General features: G+C 41.3%; 2 protein-coding genes across 5 annotated transcripts in view; one reads left to right on the top strand and one right to left on the bottom strand.

Moving 5' to 3' along the window:
- Window positions 1-5,700, top strand: part of bmerb1 (bMERB domain containing 1) — a 33,140-nt gene extending 27,440 nt beyond the window's left edge. For both annotated transcript variants that reach the window (XM_058402492.1, XM_058402491.1), the window contains exons 5-6: window positions 1,309-1,391; window positions 3,731-5,700. In XM_058402492.1, coding sequence (XP_058258475.1) covers window positions 1,309-1,391; window positions 3,731-3,849 — 202 coding nt within the window. In that variant the 3' untranslated portion in view covers window positions 3,850-5,700. The remainder of the gene's footprint in view (window positions 1-1,308; window positions 1,392-3,730) is intronic.
- Window positions 5,701-6,667: 967 nt separating this feature from the next.
- LOC131361416 (meiosis regulator and mRNA stability factor 1) lies at window positions 6,668-25,523 on the bottom strand. Of its 3 annotated transcripts, none has more exons than XM_058402487.1 (26): window positions 25,394-25,523; window positions 24,694-24,889; window positions 23,437-24,120; window positions 22,807-22,975; window positions 22,340-22,554; window positions 21,635-21,752; window positions 21,059-21,231; window positions 20,169-20,639; window positions 19,217-19,368; window positions 18,484-18,624; window positions 18,196-18,382; window positions 17,888-18,063; window positions 17,699-17,779; window positions 17,219-17,455; window positions 16,995-17,114; window positions 16,708-16,889; window positions 15,231-15,451; window positions 14,216-14,358; window positions 13,739-13,872; window positions 13,340-13,542; window positions 12,754-12,981; window positions 12,130-12,363; window positions 11,756-11,977; window positions 10,809-10,869; window positions 10,379-10,462; window positions 6,668-9,866 (listed from the first exon to the last, which is right to left on the bottom strand). In XM_058402487.1, exons 2-26 carry the CDS (start codon window positions 24,832-24,834, stop codon window positions 9,364-9,366), a joined length of 5,280 nt encoding a protein of 1,759 aa, XP_058258470.1. In that variant the 5' UTR covers window positions 24,835-24,889; window positions 25,394-25,523; the 3' UTR covers window positions 6,668-9,363. The 3 variants fall into 3 exon arrangements, with proteins under 3 accessions (XP_058258470.1, XP_058258472.1, XP_058258471.1); XM_058402489.1 differs by having other exon boundaries at window positions 23,932-24,120; XM_058402488.1 differs by lacking the exon at window positions 20,169-20,639.
- Window positions 25,524-25,655: the final 132 nt, after the last annotated feature.

Genomic DNA, 25,655 nt, shown 5'->3' with positions numbered 1-25,655 from the left:
CTTTACTAAACCTTGATATTTCCTAATTGGCACCCACATAACTAAGAAAGTAAAGCTTTGTTTAGTTCCCTGTGGAGAAGGAATGTCTCCTTAGTTGAATAATTAACTGGATTTGAAAGCTAAAAAAACCACAGGACATCCCAGACATCCCCATATACCCCCATATACAACCACAACCCAAATCACTTTCTTACACCTGAAAATGACGACACACTTCTATGGCACACTGATCAAATGTCATAGGCACAACGCCTTGCTGTCTAGCTCATTAATTATTTAAAGGGAAAAGAAGGTTAAAATAAAGATGCAGAAAATAATACAGAGGAAAATCCTTTACTGTGATGTGGCATTTGTGTTTTGTCTTTAGAAATGATATTATTCTAGTTTTAGAAATACCTTTAAACATTAGTTCTGTAATCACTGCATGTTTTTTTCTGTTTGTTTATTGATTTTTATTATTATTATTATTATTATTATTATTATTATTATTATTATTATTATTTATATTATTTATATTATTTATATTTTTATTTTTAAAATCACTCCTAAGAGGGGAAAAAAGGAAAGGCAAAGAAAGAAAAGTAGGAAAGAAAAAATAAAAAGAAATGGGAATTTGAGAGAGCAGAATTTTGTAAATAATTTTACAATTTTATTAGGAAAAAAAGGACGAGTAAAGAGAATGTGTATAATCCCATACCTTCAAAAACATCTATTTAAAAATAAATAAATAAATAAATAAATATATTTTTTAAAATAGATGTTTATTTTTAAATAGATGTTTATATAATTTAAAAATAATATTATAATAATATAATAATAATTATAAAACTACCAGAGGAAATAGTATAGAAAATAAAAAAAAATATATATATATAAAAATAAGAAATAAGAAAAGTAAGGGAGGAAAAAAAAAGAGTAAAAATATTAAGCATATAATATTTATGCACTAATGGCATTTTTAAAAGCGAGACACTAGCAGACCACAGCACATGTAGCATGAATATAAGAACTGCCACATAGCTCTGAATAAGCAGACCACTGTTTTTTAATTCTTCCTATTTAATTAATGAATCACACAGAAAGAGGATTTTTTCCAGTCTCGGTGAGAATTTTGACGCTCATTAGCGTTCGTCAGAGTGAGAGCTCATCAACACCTCTGTGACCTAGCCACAGCTCTCACAGCTTTATGACTCATTCCTGCCATCCTTTCACTCACTTTCTCTCCTCCCCTCCCTCTTTCCCTTTCTCTCTTCTTGTCTCATGCCCGTTTTATTTACCGATCTCCACGTGTACTCTCCATCTCTGCAGGGAGCAGGAAGAGGACAAAGAGATGGCAGAGTTCCTCAGACTCAAGCTCATGCCACTGGACAAACTGGCCAGAGTCACACAGAGTGAGTGGCGCCGATTCAACGACACACTTTAATGAAGAAAAGTTGGAAAGGGATTACATTAGTTATGTTGTAGATACACAGAGATTTAGATGGTTGATAGCGACATTCTATACAGATGCCTATGAATCCACTCGTCTGCCATATTGGCTTTAAAATGAAATGAAACATCACTACGAGCCAGAGCATGTTTTTATTTGGGGCAGGACCTCCATGTAAATGTTCATTTTATACCTATTTGAGCTCCAAACGTAACTGATGCTAGCTCGCGAATGTATTGTCTTCCGAATCCTAGTTTTATATGAGAAGGGGGAGTAATACAAATCTATCATTTTTTACCCAACCCAAGTGCACACGTCTGGAAAGATTGCTTTCTCTATTTTAGCAATTATCAAATCAGCCAATCAAGGAGGCAGCAGCGCAATACAGATACAAGTCAAGAGCTTCGGTTTATGGTCACAGCAAACAGGGAATAAAATAAGATCTGTCGATTACTTTGTCTGTAGTATTGTTAGTGGTGTTGAAGAGAGTCACTCAGACTGGACCAGGTATTGTTTATATAATCTGATTGGATAAATGCACAGATGAGCAGGGGTACAGGTTTTCCTTTTAAAAGTCCAGATTGAAATGGTAGTGATTAGTGTAATGGTAATGGTCTTACGTCATACACCATAGGCTTTCTTGTAAATGAGAAGCCTCACTACCCAAGTGTTGGATTTCAGACTCTTACAAGCCATACATCAAGTTAACAAATTCCCACAGAGGTCAGTGATGCTTTAACAATCACTCCAGACTGCAATGAGTCACAGCCACGCTGCGCCTCACTCCCTGCTCTCCCTTGCCTTCTGGTGAAATGAGCAATTTACGTGTTCACTGTGTGTTTAATAACATTGGGAAAAGCGCTTTCCAGAGATTAACATGGTCTTCTCGTGGGGCTAGCATGACATTTTAAACGAGCTTCAGAATTGAGAGGCTTTGGTAAGGACAATTGCACACGACAAGACAGGCACAATTTCCAGGTGAATTTATGCTTTCGGCTAGAGATCCCACTTTCTGCTGGAACACGCACACATACGTCTTCCAGTTACTAATCAGTGCCTTTTCCAACCAGACTACACAAATCTTTTGAATGTTTCATATTTTCTGTACAATTGAATCCAACTTTGTGGCAACAGGTTCAGGAAGACCCTTATATGGATAGGATGAGCTGGTGTCCACAAAACTTTTGGCATATAGTGTATACACCGATCAGGCATAACATTATGAGCACTAACAGGTAAAGTGAATAAGACTGATGATCTGTTAGTGGGTGGGATATATTAGACAGCAAGTGAACATTTTGTCCTCAAAGTTGATGTGTTAGAAGCAGGAAAAATGGGATTTGCAATGGAAGAAGGTGGCCTGGTCTGATGAATCACGTTTTCTTTTGAATCGCATGAATGTCTGGGTGCGTGTGCATCACTTACCTGGGGAACACAATTGCACCAGGATGCACTATGGAAAGAAGGCAAGCTGGCGGAGGCAGTGCCATGCTTTGGGCAATGTTCTGTTAGGAGACCTTGTGTCCTGCCATCCAAGTGGATGTTTCTTTGACACGCACCACCTACCTAAATATTGTTGCAGACCATGTACACCCTTTCATGGAAACGGAATTCCCTGATGGCTGTGGTCTCTTTCAGCAGGATAATGCGCCGTGCCACAAAGCAAAAATGGTTCAGGAATGGTTTGATGACCACAGCAACAAGTTTGAGGTGTTGATTTAGCCTCCAAATTCCCTAGATCTCAATACAATTGAGTATCTGTGGGATGTACTGGACAAACAAGTCCGATCCATGGAGGCCCCACCTCGCAACTTAAAGGACTTTAAGGATCTGCTGCTAACATCTTAGTGTCAGATACCACAGCACACCTTCAGGGATCTAGTGGAGTCCATGCCCAACACGTCAGGGATGTTTTGGCAGCAAAAGGGGGTCCAACACAATATTAGTCGGGTGGTCATTATGTTATTGCTGATCGGTGTATATGCTTGATTTGAAGTGCATGTTATCTGGTGGTAGAGCTTAGATGAAAACTGTTAATGCAAAATTAGTATAGAACCAGGCTGCATATTGTCCAAGGAGATGACTGACTCCATCATAGTGCCAGTGTGTTAATTGCTTAAAATGCTGTGTAACGTAATGTAAAATTAACAAGGCATATAAAGATAATTCATTAAGCAGACACTACTGGAATGACCAGGGTGGATCACATGGTTAGATACATGAAAGAAAACTACTGATCTGCTTACTGATGACAATCCTTAAGTATTTGTTCATAATCTTACCCTCCTTGTAACTTCTCAGGTTCTCCAAAGGCGAAAAAGCCGACCCCAGAACCTCCGCCAAACAAACCGTCCATTACCAAGAGCAGCGTAGCGGTCATAAAAGACTGCTGTGGAGCCACACAGTGTGCCATCATGTAAAAACGTCTCCACACGACAGTTAGTATGTTTCAGGAAGACATCATCTTATTTTGGGTTGATAGATTTTCTTTTGTCTATAGCAGGATGTGGTGCCATTGTTCATTTTAGAAGTGCCATCACTTATTGGAAATTACTTTCTCTGCATTAAAACATTTTTAATCGCTGTATATAAATGGCGAGATTTGTCATTTGGCTCTAATGTGTTGGTTGAAACGTTAGCAGATGTCCCAGTTACACAAAGAAGCTCTGATGAAACTCCAAAGAGAATTCCAGAATCCACTTCAGTAAGGATCTGTCGCATTTAACTGGTGTTTGTTTCACAGACACAGAGCAGGTGGTGATGCACAACTGCCCTTTTTTCTTTTAACCACAAAATTGTCTGCTCCAGTTCATCTCTAAAGAGGTAGTGGACTGAAACAGAGTTACGGTATCTTCAGCATCAGAGCTCTGGGGCAGGAGCTTTTCATTGCTATGGCAACAAGTTCTATGCATGGCCAATACAAGAGAACAGACCTGAATTATGTGCAGCTTTTAAAGATTACTGTTAAAAAAGAACTGTGAATCAGTGGTCAGTGAGGGGGGGGGGGGGTTGCTGGTCAATGCAAGTTAGTTCCATAAGCTAATCAGAATTTTATCATGATTCCATCTTTTTGTTCATTGTTTTCAACACCACCTTTGTGCTGCATGATAAAGGATCTGACTATACAAACTTTGTATCTTCTGAGAGTAGCCTCCACGTGATTACATAACAGTTCAGTTCTTGAACCTGTGGGATTCTTCGACTTTGTCCACATGTATACAGTATAAGGAGCTTGTGTGTGAAAGCTGGGAAAAAGCCGTCCTTTTATGCAAGTATTGAAACCTTTAGCAAGAGATGATGAAACGAACAAAGTACGTAATTTACCTTACCTGGTCTTACACTGAATCTCACTCCACATTCCTTACAGAAAACATATCTACATAGAACATTTTGTGGAAATTCCACCAGTAACAGTCTCAGATACACGGAGAACGAGATCATGCAGTATCTGGATGAATTTCTTTATCAATGATCAAAGCAAAGCAGACTGTAATCTGCGCATGTGGTCATAATAACCGTATGCATACAAAAAGGTATTCATGAGCGTGATGCACTTACGTGAACGTGCAGATAAACCCTCGCGTTAGAGAGCCAGACAGAGATGGGGAGTGAGAGAATATGAAATGTCAAGACTGTGAAGTCTATTCAATAGGGAATCCTTAATTATGCTAGAATTACGTTCAATAATTTAATTAGCTGCCCCAGTACAAAGACTTATGCTAATGCGCATGATCTCCAAGAAGAACTTTTCAAGCACAATATGTATATATATATATTGGTTCTGAGACAGGATAGTACTTGTGTTAGACGTTATCAGGTACACACACACACACACACACACAGGTTTTCACTCCAAGTACTGTACTGTGCATTTCCTCTTGGCAGTTCGGCACATCCACCACTGATTTGAAAAATAACTAGCTGCTTACTTTCCAGCAAAGTCTAAATCTATCATCTGTCTCATGTATTTGCTGTGATTCTTAACAAAGAGAGAGACCCAAATAACAACCAGATCAGACTTCATTTCCATGCCACACTTTCCAATAAACACAGGGTCTTAATGTGTTTTGATTTTCTTGCTTGCAGGTTCTTTGTTATTGCTGTACTCATCTTACACGTTTAGGTGTTTGTGAGCTTTTTTTCCATCACTGGCTGCAAATTTCAGGAATGTTCCAGAAAACGACACTAAAAAAAAAAAATGTTCATGAGATTTGCACAAGCACTTAAACGTTATTTGTAAATATACGTTCCAATAAAAGCATCTTTCTGGATGTTAACGAGTCTCGTGTTTGGATTGCACAACAGAAATGGATCACGGTCCTAGAATAAATGTCAAACATGCTTTGATTGCCACCAATACACAGATCAGTCATAACATTATGAGCACTAACAGGTAAGGTGAATAACACTGATGATCATCTCTTCATGACCTCTGTTTGTGGGTGGGCAGCAAGTCAACATTTTGTCCTCAAAGTTGATGTTAGAAGCAGGAAAAATGGGCAAGTGTAAGGATTTGAGCGAGTTTGACCAAGGGCCAAATTGTGATGGCTAGACCACTGGATCAGAGCATCTCCAAAACTGCAGCTCTTGTGGGGTGTTCCCGGTCTGCAGTGGTCAGTATCTATCAAAAGTGGTCCAAGAAAGGAACAGTGATGAACCGGCAACAGGGTCATGGGAGTCCAAGGCTCACTGATGCACGTGGGGAGCGAAGGCTGACCTGTGTGATCCGATCCAACAGACAAGCTACTGTTGCTCAAACTGCTGAAGAAGTTAATGCTGGTTCTGATAGAAAGGTGTCAGAGCAGGTGGTCATAATGTTAAGCCTGATTCTGGAAACAGAGCTTAGTTGGATTATATAAACTGAAAACTCCAAATATATTATACCCACCGAAATACCAATGCCACATTTCTTCACCTGAACATAGTTTTCAGTTTGGACAACAAATTAAAACAATTGTAATTGTTGTCAAAATGCTGTGTTAACAGAAACACACTTCAGGATGATATTATAGGAACATAAGCCACTTTAACAGGAACTCCACTTTCTTTCTGGACACATCATACCACTCTGTCACTTTAACTGACGAGGCTGAGTTTTCATGTTCTTCATGTATATATGGGGTCGTGAGGGAGTTTTATAGATATACAACTGCATAAACACCAGAATATTAGGTGGGAATTTTTCCATAACCTCTAGGTTGAATAAACAACAACAAAAAAAAACTTCAGAGTCGAAACTGATGCTTGTGAAATTTATTAACTGAAAAAAATTTCGGACGCTTCACAGAAAAGTGAAATGTTATAATGGCTTAATGAATGGGGGTGAGAGTGACCGAGTGAACAGAGGCAGAAGGCACAATACTGTAAAGAACATGCAACTCAAATACATCAGCAAGAACCAAAAGGAGGCACAACACAGAATTTTGGGTTATAACGTGACAACATTCTGCTTCTGATGAGAGACTAACTGTACAGTCATCTTTAATCAGTTCACCCGAGAGCATTTCCCAAATTAGTGTAATATTACTTTCGAATTTTCTAATGAACATTTAATCAATTCTGGCTAAATATATTAGGATGGAATCAGGATAAATCCAGCATGTCGAACTTGTTCTAGTTCTAACTGCACTTGCTTCAGGTCAATTTGTAGAATCGCACAACTGACCCCTAAACATGTAAACCAAAACGCTCCATGCTGGAAAAGTGCTGCTGCTCAACTAAACACTCATGTACATTTAACTTCATTAACATTACACCCACCCCCAGCAGAATGACATTTAATGAAATCAAAACTATGCAAACATGCATAGGCAAACAAGATCAGCTTGTCATTGTGGTGCAACAAACGAGATGCTCCAGATTTGTCCTCCGAGTTAGCTGTAACCAGATTATCTCCCCAAAACAGCAAACTGAAAGTGTAGCAGCAAAATTAGGAATCATTACAGCCAGTGGGACTCGACCCTCCATGAAATAAATATCAGGCCTTTGATAATCTTGAAAAACAGCTCCTTTTATCTGGGATGAAAGTAATTCAGTTGGGACATAATGCAGCCACTCTGTAGTGGCAAGTCAGGAAATCAGGAACATGAGCTGTAAACTTGACTAAGATTAAACTAGACTGCATTAAACTAACAAGACCTCTTTGAACTAAAACAGCAGCCATTCTGATGACTATCAGGTTTAAAGGCCAGAGCCCAGAGATGATCACATTTTCTTTAATGAATCGCATACTTTCACAATAAAAACAGGAAGCCGTTTTACAGGGAGACGCTCCCAAAACGTGGTTCTCTCTGCGTGAATACAGAGCCTAATGGCTCAGCTTGTCAGATGATCAGTCTAGTGTTTTTTGTTTTATTTTTTTAGTCCTGGGATAACCCAGACTGCACAAACAGATGCAGGATAAGTCTTCGGTCCCAAGAAGCCCACTAAAGACAACAGAAAAGAAATCTACAAACAACAACATGCTAAGGGAGTGCAGGATGAAACGCTCTAGCAGTGCTCTCTCTAGCTTCATATCCCATGGCGCCAAGGCTGATACAAGCCATTGTAAAAAGCCTGGCTCTGTCCACAGAAGAAAAAAGAAAAAAAAGAAAATCAGAGGGCCTGTGTGTGTCCCCCTGATACCACGGTGTTTCTCTGAGCAGTTCCCATCCTCGACTCCAGTGCCTTAAAACCCATCTAGAAATTACCTGTGCTGAAGTCTTGCATCAACAATAAGCAAAGACTGTCAACAGATCTAAAGAAACTGATCAAGGTTAAAAAAAACAACCTTGGCTCTTGCCACAATGAACCGCCGTGAAAATGCAGGAAGCAAACAAATTAAAACTCTACGGCTTCTACATCACATCACACAGGAAATTATCTATGCACTATGTGCATATAAAATTCCACACGTACAAAAAATACCCCCCAAACATTCGAAATAAAGCCTGAGCTGCATACATGGCTAAAACTGAAATGGAGCTTTTTGCTTGAACTCCAGCAGAAGAAATGCGGAGTTTTACACGCGCCAACTCAACTTTCGTCGTCGACATCAGCTGTCGAATGGCGCGATTCAAGCTAGCGAAGAGCTCCGTAACACAACCTCGACTTTATCCTGCATACGTGTCCTGTACCAGGCGTGAAACATCCAGACTGACACCTGCTCATCTTCTAATCTCCATCAAAGTGAAACCAAATGCACTGTTGAGATGTTGAACAAAATGCCATTAAAACTCAGGCTATTAAACACGTGCACTAAAGCATGGACCAGAAATCTACAAAAAACTTTAGATGTTAAACTCTAAAGAGGTTCCAAAGCATACAGAAAAATTACGGAACTCCTACAAACGCAAAGGAATTGGCATTATGTTGGGTTAAAGATTAATAAGCTTATTATAATCGATGCCTTCCTTCATTAACTTAATATCATTTAAAATCATGCGGTGTATAAACAGGAGAGGACGTCTCCATCGTTTTTGTTAGAATATAAGAGCAGGGTCGGTCGGAGGACTTCAAATGCGACTACTAATTTCATGTGATGAAAACCATGATTCCCAAAACAGCACACAAAGAGAGGAAATGATAATCTGAAAGGACGGAAGCTGCCTTAGTTACAGCTGACTCGGAGGTACGTTTTTCTTTCATATAAACTCATGTTTCCTTAAACATAATCAAATGGACGTGATTTTCAGCAGAACATAAATCTCAGGATTTAAACCAACACGGAAAATGGGATCTCAAAGTAAACAAAGGCTGGAAATATAGCCAACAACTGATGAGCAAGTGCGTTGAACATTTTAAGAGACAGAAGCAGAAGTAGTTGCTGGTTTGACCAAATCCTTCACGGCCACAGCTCTGCAGAGTTACACAGATTTGTTTCACTGGCTTACTGTAAAGAACAACAGAGCGGGCAAAAAATAAAATAAATTACTGTGAGCGTAATCTGATTAGCTTTAAATTGAGGGGTTTGGAGAGAAAGAAAAATTAGCTGCAAGTTTTATTTTATTCCGGAAGGTTCTTTTGCTGGGGCTTTCTGTGGCCAAGGGTTTGAGGTTGGGGGTTTGGGAGGGCTTGCTAATGAGCGAGCCTGGTGCATCATCAGATTTAGTATTCCCACTCGGGCATTCTGTGTTTCTTTCAACACTATTGGTTGGAACCAGTTCACCTACACTACAGACTGAGGTTTCCTCAGTTTCGACTACTTCATTTGAAGCTGTGCAGCACTCGGTGGGCATCAGAGCTGCTTGAGGCTGGCGGTCATGGACGGGCGGATCCTCTCTGGTGCCTCCTGAGGACTGCTCCTCAAATCGGATAAGGTCGTTGTTTTGGAGCAGAACCGGGTCAGGATGTAACTGAGGGGAAGGCAGGCAGGAGGGAACTGGCCCACACAAGAGATCCACCGGAGAACCGGAGCTCAGGCACAGCAGCTCTGCCTCACCAGTACTGCCACCTGATGCTAGGAAGACAAGACAGTCTGAATCACATTTTGACACAACTTTGTCTCAGGGTCCTGACACAACAAGCTTGCAGTTGCTGCTAAGCAATCAAACGTCATCTCTTTTAGTCCTGCTGGGACTTGTCGCCATTTGAGCCAATTGAGCATGCTAAATAGAAGTAAGTACAAGAGTCCCCTGATTGGATGCTTAGCTGAGAAAATCAGTGCAAGATTAAAGAAAAATGTCACTGCCTTGACCATCATACTCCCACACCAAATAATATGCCACTGTAGAGACTGATAACAGTAAGCAGTGCATTACTGATGCATTATTTATCAGCAATTAAGAATGTGTGTTTTCTGAGACTTTAAGTGGTAAGCTGCCACCAACAGCACGTAATGTACTGCATGTCCTCTACATTTCAGCATCACTATAAATCACCAGATCCTGCGAAAGAAAGTGCCGTACACGCGTCCTCTGTCAGCTATGTACAATTTACTGATGCAGCACATTCTTGTGTGTTTGTGTTTACCTGGGCTGTGCGTGCTGGCAGGGCTCTGGCTCTCTCGGGCCTCCTCAGGCTGAGGGCTCTCTGTGCTGGCAGGGCTGCCACGGGCTGATGACGCACACACATTAATGAAAAGCAGAAATAGCAGCAAGATACTTGACACATGAATCCAGGTGAACAATTTTCCAAGAGAGGAACAGCTGAAACTCGAGCAGGCTAGGACGTTTTTCTAGTAACTGATTAAACACTACTGATACAGCAGATGTGAACTTAACTGTATGCATGAATTTTTCTTTCATGCTTTGCTTGTTACATGTCCACAAAAATCTTCATGGAGGTCTCATTCTTTAATAAATTCATTAAAAAAAAAAAAAATCGGGTATGCTGTGCTAACAGGTAACAAAGCTCATAATAAGCCCTTCATACAGTGAGTATAACGTACATGTTCCCTCACCTTTCATATCATTCTTTAGGACTATAATCTTCTTGTGTCCATGGCCTTTGATCCACACTACCTGTAGGAAGAAAATAAAATTATGAATAGAAATAAAGGAAGGAAAATCGAAACAGAATACCAGCATCAACCCCTAGATGCATGCACCAATTCTCATACAATTAAATGCGCTGGGTTGCTTTATGTGCCACTCATAATGAAGAAAAGATAAAAATTATTTCCCATATACACTGATCAGGGATAACATTATGAGCGGTGACAGGTGAAGTGAGTAACACTGATTATCTCCTCATCATGACACCTGTTAGTGGGTGGGATATATTAGACAGCAAGTGAACATTTTGTCCTCAAAGTTGATGTGTTAGAAGCAGGAAAAATGGGCCAGCGTAAGGATTTGAGCGAATTTGACGAAGGGCCAAATTGTGATGGCTAGACGCCTGCATCCATTCCAGGTCTGCAGTGGTCAGTATCTGTCAAAAGTAGTCCAGGAAAGGAACAGTGGTGAACCGGCGACAGGGTCATGGGCGGCCAAGGTTCACTGATGCATGTGGGGAGTGAAGGCTGGACCGTGTGATCCGATCCAACAGACGAGCTACTGTTGCTCAAACTGCTGAAGTTAATGCTGGTTCTGATAGAAAGGTGTCAGAATACACAGTGCAGGACGGGTCAGGGCTGTTCTGACAGCAAAAGGGGGACCAACACAATATTAGGCAGGTGGTCATAATGTTAAGCCTGATCAGTGTCGCTTCCATTCTTTAAGCAGATCGCCAGATATCCATTAATTTAAACAGTGATCACGTTTTGAGTAGGAAAAGGTGCTGCAGAGAGTCAATATGGGGGGAAAATACACTTCCTGCCTTCCTGTCCTACTGTTTACCCTGGAGATTATCCTGCATTAAACAACATTCAGATTTTCCTAAAATAAAAACAGAAATTTTAAAACTGACTTGTGGTATGGCAGCAAGGAGCTCATCCAGAGTGCTGTATCCATAGTCACGAGGCTGGAACTCATGGCCTGTGTACTTGCTGAAGGCACCCCAAAACTCAGACAGGAAGATTTGGTTGTAGTGGTAGGTGTGCAGGAGGGCTCGAACTTTCCGAGCAAACTGGTACAGCCGAGTTAATTTTATGCGATCTCTGGACTCATCGCCCTCATCACCCTCAAACAACTGTACAGAGAATGATCGAATTTTAATTTTTATGTACAAGACGGTCATTTTTCCGGTCAAGATTCATTGTTTCAAGCACACACATAGAACAAATGATCCATTTATGCAGTAGAGTTAACACGTCAGCACACTGGTAGTATACCCACACATACCTCCACTAGGTAAGGCAGACTTTTGAGCAGCTCAGTTAGTGAGACGAAGCCGTATTCACAGGGGTTGAGTTGCTGATCATACATCGACTCGTACTGCTTCTGCAGCGCCTCCACTCCCAGCCAGTTGTGCTCATCAGGAAGTGACATCATTACCACCAGCAGCTGGGACGTGAGCGCACGTAGCGATTTTCTGTTGATAAGCTGGACCTCTTTTTCTTCAGCTCCAACCACTACCTTTGTGTAGATATAAAAAGATTCAATGAACAGGCTTCAGTTGTCAGTTTCAATTATCAGGAAGGAAAGATTAAGCTTTAAAACAATAACACAGACTAAATAATCAGACTGGGTAAAGGGAAACTCCTGTTTACTGCCCAGACTCATGTTTGGTTGTCTAGATTAGTGTAGCTGACTAGATGGAAATGTAAGCTTACACCGTAGTTACATCAACGAGTTGCAACACTTAGGCTAAACATAGCTACAATCCAAAATAAAAACGTGTGTTTTGCAAAAATAATTTAGAAATAGTTTATTTAATCTGTTTTTCTTGCACTAACTTTGAGAGTCAACTATGACCCCTCGCCATTAACACTGTCTTGAAATGTCACCTGTTGCCGAGCCGCTTACCTTGACCACATGGCAGAGTTTGGACAGAAGGGCAGGCAGTGTACCGACATCGTAATCCTGCAGGCGGAGGCCATAACCGAAGGTCTTGCTGTACTCAGCCAGCAGCTGGCTAACAGGTAATGTGCAGTCTCTCTGAGCACGCAAGAGCTTCACTAGCTGAGCTGCCAGAGCCTTTACTCGCTCCACCTCAGTCAGAACCAGTACCTTCTCCTCACCACATTCTAGCACCTGTACACAGGCCCAGCAGTCAGAGGCTGAAGAAATGTAACTCCAGGTACAGTATTTTGGTTTAAATCACAAAAAGTCACAACCCAAATCACCGTCTCATATTTATTATTTAAAACAAATTCAGAAAATGTAAAGCTCTGTATGATTTATACTCTACTTATACAATCTGTGAAAGGCTTCATGCGTGGTTTTTATAACATTGGCAATTTACTTAAATGAAATGTTCTATATTTTAATGTAAATAAAGCCAGGGAAAAATAATTTAACTAACAAAAAGAAAACCTGAACAAGCGAAATCAAATCAAACAGATACAGAGCTCAGGTGTTAAGCTGTGATGGCAGGTCAATCAGCACTCACCTGAAGGACATCAGGAATGGCTTCAAACAGCTCCATGAGCTTAGAGAACCCATAATAGGTGAGTTTGCACTGGCGGCCAAAATGGTGGTGATAAGTGGGAATGAACTTGCTGAAAGGCATGCGGAAGTGCGGTTGGTGACGGAGCAGATCCACCACCTCCTTCCCAAACTGCCTGGTGCGTTCCATCTCCTCTGTAGTCCGCTCTAAGAAACAAAACAGGGAAAATATTTTAAAAAAGGTTTGTATTAAAAGGTAAGTGATCCAACTTTTATAATACTAAAAAACAGAACTGACGTGCATATAAGTCTCATTAAGAAGCTTTTAGTTTAAGTGTTGTAACACATTTTAAAATTCCAGGCTTTAGAAAAGATGAAGTGTGAGTACGGCGAGAATCCTCACCTCTCTTAGGTACGGATATGACCGTGTCAGAATCCTGCTGTGTAATGGTGATGGTCGTGTCAGGAATCTCAGTCAGCAGATCCATCAAGTCACACATTCCGTAATCAATCACTCGCCAGTCTCTGGAGAAACACCTGTCCCCATGGACAAACATACAATGTTTTTAATAAGCAGATGAGTTCATACATGTGAAAAATCTTTCACTGTTACCATTCTTGTATTGATTATTTGATGATCTTTCACTGGGAAACAACCCCTTGTGTGGTCACTGCACATCAGCAATGTTTTATTACAGAAATCCCTAGCAGTGGTACTGGCAACCATTTTCACAGCAGGTGTTACGAGCTACACCACTGCATCAGCATACCCTTACGTGCATGCAGTATCAGACCAACACAAGGAGCACAGCACCCATGTATCTCAGTGTGTATACTAATTACTCATAAGACAGAAAAGAGATTGGTGCATATGACTGACCAGTGGTAGGCCTGCATGAAGTCTCTGATGATGACCTGCTTGCTCGCCTGAAACTTGAGTAGTTTGAGCAGGTCTTGAGTGAAACGCTTCACCTGTGCTCTGTGTGTGAGGGTCAGCAACCGCTTAGAGCCCAAGCCAAGGATCTGTAGTGGAAAAGACAATGCTTATTGTCCAATCAAACATAAGTGTCTATAATACGGTGTGACCTTGTGAATATAAAGTAATATATACATTTTACCAAAAATAGCACTGTCTATTTTTCATTAGGCTAAAGCTGGGTGATGATTAAGGAAGCAAGCGCTTTTATTTCATGCATCGGTCTCGGCTTATCTTATTATTATCCAATTAATTTTGTGTAGACCACAAGAGAGATATGTAGGTATATACAGGTTGGAAAAAAAGTCACCATTTCATTTAAATTCTGGTTCTTCTGGTGTTAATTGTTTATACAAACAATTTACAGTAATACCCCGCAGATCAGCATCTCACAATTTGCGGCTTCACTGATCTACGAAATTTTCTTCGGAACCTAACTAATTTGCATCCGCAAATTTTTCGCAAGAAAAGTTTTTTATTAATTAAGTAATATAAATATAAAAGTAAAATCAACCAAATATTAATATAAATAAAATATAAATGTTATTTTAATGATATTGAACGTCGCTGATATCATGTACGCTTACAGTACAGCCATCACGACACGCTATTGGCTGGAAGGGTTGCAAGTTGCCACTCACACAGCATTAACAGTTTTACCTAGCTGCTGATTGGCTGGTAGCTATGATGCTTTCTATGCGTGATGTCGCGGTTCATCTCCCCGCCCCCTGTGCTCGGTTCAACATGCGCGTATATTGCGTGAATAAGTGATTAGTGATTTTACATCCGCGAAACCTCGTCATTCACGGATGTGCGAGGCATTACTGTAACTGCATAGTTCATTTAACAAATGCATTAATAACCCAAAACACATATGCAAAAAAATACAGTACAGTACTACAGTATTGCAAACTCTAACCTGCAGTACGTGCGGTACAGCCTCTAGCAGCTCTAGAAGTTTGGAGTAGCCATAATCAGAGACTCTGCACTGTTTGGCAAAGTGATGATGGTAGGCTGGGATGAATTTAGTGATGGGCATCAGGCAACAGGGCTGGTTTTTCATCAGGTCAATGATTTCTCGACTGAACTGGATCAGCTGGGGATTTCCAACTGGGCTCTTACAGCGCTGTAGCCAGGGGTCTGTGCAAATCCATGCCCACAAAAAAGAAAGGAAGAAAAGGAAAATTGTAGGTGGATGTACTTTTCTGTCAAGCTGTCAAAACCTAAACAACCTAGCTGATTGATCAAGCTTTACAGAATGTCAGAGCACCTTAACGAGAGGTTTTAAAAAGTGCAATTAGCCAACTAAAGCATATATATTTATTATTATTATTATTATTAATCACTACCAGGAGATTTTCCACACAGCAAAACATAATAAATATGCTTCACTTCTAGGGGAAGAACACAAAAGGCTTAAAAACTAGACTTCATGTGAACATCCAGTGAATAAATTGTTATTCTGGTTCTAGCTATGAACTCAAACTAAGGATTTTGTTCAGCAGAGTACTGGAACGCTTTTTACACAGTTCATGAATCTCTGAAGAAATACGTCTACTTAAGCAGTTCATAGAAGTGGTTTTAACCGATTTATGGTTTATGCGTGGGGAATGGGGTGGAGGTTGATATTCAGATGTATTCAACATTCAAGGTTGCCTTTCATGCTCACTGAACAACAATTAACTCTCCAATATTTTCTGCCTAGTCATTTTCAAAGCAGGAAAAGTGTAGAAGATTCTGGCAAAATAAGCTGGATTTAGTGTTATGCAAATTAGAACTAGCAAGCAAGGTGATGTTGCCCAGCTCTGAGTGATGGTCTGTGTAGATTTTCCATCTGCCATATGTTCGTCCCAAAAACGCATGAAACGTTATTTATAATGTATGACCCTAATCTGCATGACTGAGAAAAAAAAAAGCAAAAGGAAAAAAGACCACTTGGCAGATGGTTTTTCCAAAACTACTGTGCTGTAGGCAAAACTACATTTTAAAAATGAAAATACTGCGTTCGCTGTTTGTTTCCTTGCCCATAATTTAATGATTAGAAATTTCATTTGTTGTAGATACACACAGGCTATATGCATGGAAAGTGGCTAGTTGATGGTACTAGAAGAGGAGGTTTGATATTTACACACATACATACAATTACAGATTTTTGGCCAATATAAAATTACAGTATCAGTCTTCTGTGATTTGACAGATGCACCCAATTCCATCATTCTAATAAAGTACGACCAGAACCACCATAAATGTCACTAGATGACAATTATTTATGGCCGTTACATCAAAGAGCAGATTACCTGAAAGGGCACAGAGGCTGCAGTTAACATTCTGACTCAATTGTAATGTAATGAACTTCAGACAGATGCTTCTCTCTCATGTCACTCACACATGCGTACCTGCATTAGGTGGTGGGGGTTTGTTGTGGATCCATTTGATGACCTTGAACCCATTCTGTGCGGTTACAATGGTGATGCCTGGTATACAGGTAATGAGGTGTTCCAGGGGAACACTACCCTCCAGCTTCCCTTCTTCAGCCACTGTCAACGGGCTGAACTCTGATGCATAACATTCTGGAAAGCTGATTAAAAAGTTGTGTTATTCAAAATTATGTTTATTTATCCTGAAGCAATAATATTTAACTTCGAATCCGGTGCCATCATGTGAACGAGGGTGGATGTGATACCTGAGCAAGGGGATGGTACCCTCGTGTGACTGCAGCAGACTGTGCACGTGAGCAGACAAGGCTTTCAGAGACACCACAACAAACGGGATCTTGTATGTGTCAGGGTCATAATCTGCCTCACTACACAAATGTACATAAAAATTAAGATAAACGACAGGTAGCACTGATTTTCTGAAAACACGGCATGCATTTTTATTGACACTATTCATGCTGCACATGTATACCTGAAATCTTGCTGCGTGTAGTGACGTTTGCAGACTGGTTCATGGTACTCAAGCTCCTCAAACACAACAGGACTGCCGCTGGTGGAAGAACCATCGTGGGACTGGGAGGAGCCTAAGGGACTATGTCTGGCTAGGCTGCTTGGGAGAAGACACACCATGCGTCCTCCACCCTGTTCACGCACAGCCACTACCTCTGGCAATCTGTAGAGATCGCTCGTCACCAGTTTACGGCCAAACCTGCAGACCGGGTTAACATGCACAGACCGTGAAAAGTGAATTAAATAATTGTATGCGAGTAGTTTATAGTTAAAAATCACCAAAAGCACCTTCAGTCAAGCACGGGCAAGTAACTGAAAGGGCCAAGCCAAAGTAAGTAACTGAAATGGTTTCCAATTCTAATATCATGTTTTATCAGTTAGTGACATTCTGTATACCAGAGAGGCCATGTACTGCCTAAAAAAATTTGAAATAGTTACTCACTTTTTCTCATAAATTTCAGTGAATTTGAAAAGTGGAAGACAATTAGCTGGAGAATCCTGAAGAATGCTGATGATCTCTGAGCTGTTATGACAGGAAACAGAGAGGATAACTTCAATTAACCTCGCCTCAAATGAAAGCAGTGGAGACAAACCTGTACCATAATGATTAATGCTTGCCACATGTCAGTACCTGAGGCAGGTAAGGGATTTATTTGCCCCAGTGATGAGGGACACATGAATGCGCTTATTGCCAATCTTGTAGCGGTGAAGAATGCTAACGGCTCCGATAGCCTGCTGCAGAGAACCCATCTGTACCTTAGCTTTGAGCTGGTAGTCTGTATGAGGGCTGAGCTCAACACTTTTCACCTGCAGTGTAAACATGGAAAATAAAATGATAATGTACTGAAATTAAAATCAGAATGTGATTTTTCAAAAGCATTAAATAAATAAAATGACATGGTGCAAGAGGAAAAGAAATGGATTTAAAAGTTCTCTCACCCTGCCATGCTTGGCGAAGGTGTCGAGCAGGATCTGCTGCAGCTCTTTTCTGGACATCCTGTAGTCGAGGTTGGCTACCTGTATATCTGCACCATCTGAGAAGGGCTCAGGCTGGGAATCAGGACATGGGCTACGAGAGGGAACGCTCTGCGGGGACGAGCGGTTGGAGAGACACGGAGATGCACTCCTGAAAAAAATAAAATAAAATGTGTAGCAGCACTGGTTACCTACTTGTGGATAAGTTTCTGGACAGCTGTATTGTGTGTACTTTGCTAAAAAGGTACAAACCTTGAGGACCAGGATCCGTGCGAGAACATCAGCGGGCTGAAGGAAGTGTGCAGGTTGAGTTTGCTGAAAGCTGATGGAGTGCTCACCTGAAATGACTCCGTTGGAGAATCTGTGGTACTACGCAGGCTGCATGAGTCTCTCCTATACACACAAAACATTCCCTCTTACATCACCAGCTTATTTTAAGCCCTTACCAGGAAACACCAGATCACCCACGACCCTCCAAGCACATTCATGTGCTGCAATATTCATCTAAGCTACTGATAATCAACAACTAAAATCATCAGAGGAATGGTGAATGAACAGCGATGTTAAGCCACGCAATGTTTTAATCATTTTAACCAAATCATCTTCGACAAACATCTTTTTCACCTTAAAATAGTCTTTTTTAGATTTTTTGGGGAGTATTTCTGGCAAAATCATCAATTCCAACCAACAAGGTGAAAAACAAAAAACAAAACTTGACAGAGTATAATAAGAGCAAAGTATATTAATGTTTAATTTGTTTCCATGACAACTCTGTAGGGGTCAATTTCTCTGGAGATCTAAATGTTCTAAGGGAAGGATATTTTTACATATAAAAAACCCTCTATCTATTTGCTCTTAAAGACCTTTATCACGGGTTCGGGATTAGGGCCGACGCTAAACACAGAAGGGCAACACTGCACATGGTGCAGCTTTCACAAACATCAAAGCCAAACATGACATTTTTTACACAAGTGGTGGAAGGTACCTGCGGCTGCGTTGAACGAGCTCTGCGGGGAAGGCTGGTTTAGCAGGCTGCAGCTGAGCGGTGAGGCCGCTGCTCTGAGGAGACGCAGATGCAGCACGGACTTTCTCCAGAGGAAAACCTGCCCTGGGCTTAGACTCCATACTGCTTGCATCCTGGGTTTAAGTAAAGTAATATGTGAATCTCTCACAAATCGTAAATATTACTTACTTATTAAGGAAGGTAGCTTCTATGGTTTAGTCCTGTTGCAAGAAATTTGAACTCTAGAGCATTCAAACAAATTTAGAGAGAGTTAAATCCCGAATTAAAAAAAGTTTCATAGCTTTAAAAACATTACGATGCATAATGGGAATACGGTAATCAATTTAACTTGAGTACTAGAGTAGGAGTTAGAATTTCCTGCAATAGTAGGTTCTGCAAGATGGATGGAACTAAATGGAGCTACAAAGCAAAGGACAGAAAATTAAAAGATGAGTGGAAGAACAAGAGATATGAATGATACTGGAAAGGACAAAAAAAAAAAGAAAAGAAATCTGAACTCATGCAGAGCTGTTTCTTAATCCATAAGTGATATGAACATAAATCAGTCCTCCATGTTATGGTTTTTGTAGCAAGGCAACAGCAGAGAGAGAAGAGACTTCTGGGAGCTGTAGGTAGGCAGGTAGGATTGGGTTTATAAGCAAATGGGGAAAAAACAAAATTGTTAAACTCTGGCACACGGTCAACATTCTCCAACAAACTCATTTGCAAGGTGACTGCTTGAATTTGGCTTTAGTCCGTTAAGAAAAAAATGAGTCCAATTGCAAGGAACACTATGTGGGAATCTTTGGAATCTATGTTGGAGAACCTTGAACTCGTGGGCCCAGAATTTTATGAAGCTGGAAAGCAGGCTTGGTGTAAGGATCTTTATGGCTGAAGGCAGAATGGAGGCAGAAGGCACCGTTACACCGCTGACCTGGGAAAGGGACTTCAGCACTGGGCTGCAGGAAGAAGCATGCCCCACTTTCCTAGGGCTGTAGGGTCTTTCTGGAACATTTACCCCAGCGTCTCTGCCGCTTTGGGAGGCTCGTAATGCCCGCCTGGGGCGACGTGGTGACCGCGGCTTCTCCACTGGGAGGAACAGGGCACTAGAAAAGGAAGAAGAAGTGGTAGCAGGTCGAGACCGCTCCACCACCTCTTCCTCCTCCTGCAGCCCGTCAGGGGAAAATGAGACAGTGATGCGGTTGCCTAAGACGTCCTCGTTCTCCATGCGCTTTCGGGCGCGCTCGGCTGCCTCTGCACTGGCAAATCGGAGCACAGCGGTGCCACCAGTCACGCCCAGCACTTTCCCACCACAGTTATTGGATAGGCGCTGAAGCCTGCTACTGACGGACTTGGCATCGCGGTGCGTGGGGAGGTTGTGCACAAAGAGGAGGTTGAAACAGGGCTGAGGGAGCAAAGAAAGAGGGAGCACTCTGGGTTTTCTAGGACTGATCTACTGGGGTAGTTACTGGTTTTGAGACGTATACTGAGTTTAAAGGTTTGATTCCTTTATCTAATCCAAGCTTGATAATTGTACACAACCTACAGCCTGTAATTAATCCAATACATTGTCAGGAGTAGCACGTCATGGCTGTAGCTTGGGGCAAGGCTGCACTCCTGTACAGATAGCCATATGTTTAAAAAAAAAAAAAGGCCAGAATAGGCTAGAGTTAATAAAAAGTGCATATAATATAAGCATATTGTAGGTTGAGTAACATCTGGCCACTGAATAAAAGAAAAATTGATGTCTTCTTAAGAGATTTTGCAGATGTGTTTAGCTGATTAAATATTCCTGCCCCAAGATTAAGATGAAATGACAAATACCTGTGATTTGATCAGCATCCTGGGGGGCAATTCCGAGACAAAGTCCTCAAATAGGACATGCAGGTGTGCGTGCTGCAGCAGAGCAGGCGAGACTTGAGTCTTGTGCACCAGAATGACTTGAAAGCCATGGCGATGACGCAGGTCACTCAGCTCACTGGCGAAGTTCACATCGGCTACAAAGAACGCAAGTGAAAGAGGAATCAAATGACAGTGGCTCACACAATCTTATTACTGTATTAAAAGATCGCTAACAGCTAATGGACAGCTATTCATTTAAACACTTAGACAATCCAATACCTTTGAGATCATCCAAACCTTGTTAAAACAAAAGAATAAATCACTTCTATTTCGAATTTTGTGCATCTCTGCCCTCTCCCAAGATTCACATCACAATGCTGCTCTCTGCATCAAAACACCATCAGATCCGTCTTTCTTCCCCCCCATAATTCCTCAATAAACTCATGAGGGCATAATCAATACCTGAACTGTTTCAGCACTGGAAAAGTGGCACCCCAATCTGTTAACTTTTAATCTCACTATAGACTAGTTTACTTCTGTTTTATATTACAGACTCACAAGAAACTACAATGACTGTAGCAGGAGCGGTGTGTGTTTCAGCAAAGCGCCTCAGACTCTGTCGGAGTTTGTCGTCAGCAGCATTTTTGGCTGTGGCATTAATGTGAGCAACGGTGACCTGTGATATGGGTAGACAGAAAAAAAAACAAAACAAATCAATATACACACACAAAAAAGTGGTTTCAGGTCTTTTTGAAAACAGTTATAATAATAATAATAATAATAATAATAATAATAATAATGAGTTTGACTATATAGAGGGGGAAAGGGAGAGAAGAGGAGGGACAGGGATTAAATAGGGGTTCAAATTTTAATTATATACAGAGAACATTCTGAATTGAACAAGCCATTTGTTTAAAATCTTCAAATATAAAGAAAAGTGGCTTCAGTGAAAACTCTGAGGTGGTGTCTGGTCATGCACAAAGACAATTTCAACTGTGTATGAACATGGATAGTTTCTGTTAAGGTAAATCACATGACTGCAGGCATAAGTTAGGTGTTCATTCCTTGCCCCCCCACAGGTCTCCTTAACAGAATTAATAATAAAAATTAAAAACAAAAGCAATAACCTAAAGCATTTTACAGCATTTACAAGCAAGTGCTTACAAGACAACTTGCAGAAAAGGGAAATATTAGAATATGGTGGACAAAGTGTTTACAAATGATGTTTTAAATGATCTTGTTTTCATGCATGTCCCCATGTACCTGGCAGTTGTTGAGCTCCTGAATGACAGCTTTGTTCTCCTTGCTGATGTCACATACACAGATGAACTCAGCTTCGCGGTGTCCCTGGAAGAAACGCTCACGCAACCTCTGGACCACTGTGGCAGCTGAACGGCCACTGGGTACAGCACAGTTCTCTATGTCCCAAAAAACACCCACCGGGGGCAAGGACTCCTGTCCACCACCCTCAATGGATCCTAATACACACAGACATATGAAATCAAAGCTGCCACATAAAGAAACGACCTCAGAATCTGGTGTATGATGATGGACATGGTCACCTTCTGATGTATTTAAAACCATGTTCATATAAAAGCAATTGCATTACAGAAGATACAGAAGATCCCTAGTCTGTGTGTTTCCGAAAAAATTATAAATAAATAAAAGGATGTTGCTCATGCAATTAAAGTGTCCTGCTTTCAAGCAAGACTGCTTCTGTGTGCACTGACCATATTTCTGGTTGATTTTGCCTATGCTGGTGGGGTGCAGAATGCCATCACTGGAGGTTCCAGGAACTCTACAGCCATTACACATAGATACAGCAGCAGAGCAGGGCTGAGGAGGGGGGATGTTCGGCCAAACCTTTTCAGAATCAGCAGCTCCCAAACCCTGTGTGGGCTAAGCGAAACACTCACATCAACATCAAACTACTAGCGAAAGCTTCTCAAACACACCAAAAGCATGTTTTTTCCTTTAAATCACAGAGGGGAGACTTTATACCAGCTCTAGCTGTCCTTCTAATGGTCAATTTATACCTGGAAAATCACATACTTTACTTTCTTCTTCTAACTTAATCCCAGTAAAGTCCCAACGCAACTGTTATTGCTAGAATTGTGAATTTAACCAAAGCTGAAGTATAAACAGTTGTGAAATGATTTTGATGAGGACTTACTTGGTTCAAAGCAATTTGCAAAACAGTTAAGCCCATGTTGTCTTGTTTATTTATTCCTACAGTGAAACATGAATGATTTTCTTTTTAGCCTTATCTGTAAATACTGATTTTATGCTACACTGCCCTCTAGTGTACACAGTGTTGACGTGTATAAATTGGCTGAAGGACTGCACTAAACTGCACCAACCTTTCTTAAACACTGATGGCAGTAGTGTGCTCCCTTCTGACAGACCGTGTTGTGCTCGAAGTACAAAGGGTTAGTGCAGAGGTGAGTAGAGGAGGGTGCGTCACCGTGTGAACGATAGTGCTGCTCCGCCCGACGCTCCTCGCTACAGTGGCAACATCCAGATAAGGCCACACAGGGCCCATGGATGGGTGCAGTGCCAGACACGTGTTTTGACTGCAGACACCCCACTGAGACAGAGGAACAAGTGTGAAGGTGCCTGCAGCAGGAAGGGTGCGTGTGAGCTGCCATGGGCTGCGACGTAGCTACCGAGGCCACCCGGAACCCGAAACTCTGTGGGGTCTGTAGCTGTGCAGAGGAAAAAGGTGCAGGAAAGCCACCACCAGAGCTAGAATTAGCACTGCTACACCCATCACCAAAACTGTGGGCCCTGGCTTCAAGCAAGCCAGAATGCTTCTGGATGTGCAGACTGCATTCACAGTGAGAACACAAGCTTACTTTAGGGCTACCAGGCTGCAGCTGAGGAATGGGCTGCTGGTTAAGTTGAGGGTCTGAAGCAGGAAGCTGGCAGGAAGGCGGCACAGGCTGGGGGGCAAGAGCAAGTGACTGCTGAGATGCATTGTGGAGTGGAGGGGGAGGGACATCTTTCAGCTCCAACACTGGCTTACGGACTTCCATGTAATTGTTCTAAAGATGAAAAAAACACACACAAAGGGGTTCAAATAAGCAATACACTGGATCACAACACAACATACGAGACGTTTCAACACTAAGTCTTATCAAGAATGGAGTCGTTCTGAATGATCTAGCACTTTTTATAACACCACACCTTTCTATGACTTACAGGGAATCAATACATTTCTAATGATGACCAATTCAAATGTTACCCAGGAACAAGATGATGACTGAACATTAAAACCTATTTTCTGTCAAATGTGTTAAACAAAACCCAAAGGTGAGCTAAAGACTCCTTCTGTCTCCTCACCGACAACTGTTCATTCTTTTCTATGGCTCGTCTTCTATCAAAATACCCCTGTAGGCAGTTACTATAGTCACTATAAACATGACAAACACATTCATATAAACTGGTGGAAGTTTATACTAAACTATCCAGATTCAACCAATCAGCATTGAGGAAAACAGTGCCCTGGCACTGATGTGAAGACTGTATTGATGACACTGCAATACAATTAGACCAGCAACTGTATTGTGACCTCCTTCTGCAAATGGCTATTGATCAGTCAGGTCAGGTCAGCTCACCTGGTGTTGTGTAGCCGGGGCAGTTTGCTGGGGGGAAGAGAAGCAGTCTGCGAGTTTCCAAAACCTGTTGTCGGTGCGAGTGAGCCATGGGAAGGACCTTCCATTACAATTTTCCCTTTCCTTTCCCGAACCTTCCATCATACCACCTTCCCAAACATCTTACCGATGTTTCACAACTCTTCTCTCTCATGCTTGCCTTGAGAACAGAACAGGAACACAACTGGATTAATAATCCTTTGTTAAAAGGCGACACACTACCTGCCACCACAGACCTATTGCTAACTAAATGCCGGGGGTAAAAGGCTATATAGAATATAGCAGGTAATTAGACGGGGGTGAAAACAGGACATTAGCTCTCTCACGTAACGTTATTCATGTCAGCTAGCGTTAAATAGTTCCGCATTCTGCAAACTGAAATTCAAGACATTTTAAAAAATAGAAATAAATATAAATAAAGCGTGTATAAGACAAGACGGTGCCTGTAAGGTGTATGGGCCTTAGCAAGCGACAAGATACACAGACTGCTCTGCTGTGTTGTTTATCTAGCTAGCAGGCTAACTCCATTAGCTATTTTAGCACGTTATTGTAGACCAGGACGTGTTAAACACAACATCTTGCTAACGAGAAAACTGTAATTAAGCCTTATTTTGTTTAATTTTTTTTAAATGTCGTTAGCCTACTAGCTAACCTATAAACATACCTTCTACCTTCCACCCATTCTCTGTCTCGCGCGCACACTGTGCGCACCCCCCCCACACCCCCTAAAAGTCCTCGCGCCAACCGCGTAGTAGTAATAAAGGATTAAATCCACTGACGTCTCCTTAGAAACTCTGCCGTAAACGCGTCGGGAACTGTCGTAAAAACTCTCCCACCGTCATAACATGCGATACACCGATCAGGCATAAGATTATGACCACTTACGTGAAAAAGGCTGATTATTTCCTCATCGTAGCACTTGTTGG

The sequence above is a fragment of the Hemibagrus wyckioides genome, linkage group LG11, assembly GCF_019097595.1.
Source record: "Hemibagrus wyckioides isolate EC202008001 linkage group LG11, SWU_Hwy_1.0, whole genome shotgun sequence".
NCBI classification, from domain to species: domain Eukaryota; kingdom Metazoa; phylum Chordata; class Actinopteri; order Siluriformes; family Bagridae; genus Hemibagrus; species Hemibagrus wyckioides.
This window is presented reverse-complemented; position numbering and strand designations above follow the sequence as displayed.

What these genes read in the sequence shown, in the direction of transcription:
- LOC131361416 (XM_058402487.1), bottom strand. Translation starts at nt 24,834, where the DNA reads ATGATGGAAGGTTCGGGAAAGGAAAGGGAAAATTGTAATGGAAGGTCC. An exon ending in GGATGCTGATCAAATCACAG is followed by an intron (nt 20,640 to 21,058) that starts GTATTTGTCATT and finishes TTGCTCCCTCAG; the next exon opens with CCCTGTTTCAACCTCCTCTT. An exon ending in CCATTCCTGATGTCCTTCAG is followed by an intron (nt 12,982 to 13,339) that starts GTGAGTGCTGAT and finishes GCCTGTGTACAG; the next exon opens with GTGCTAGAATGTGGTGAGGA.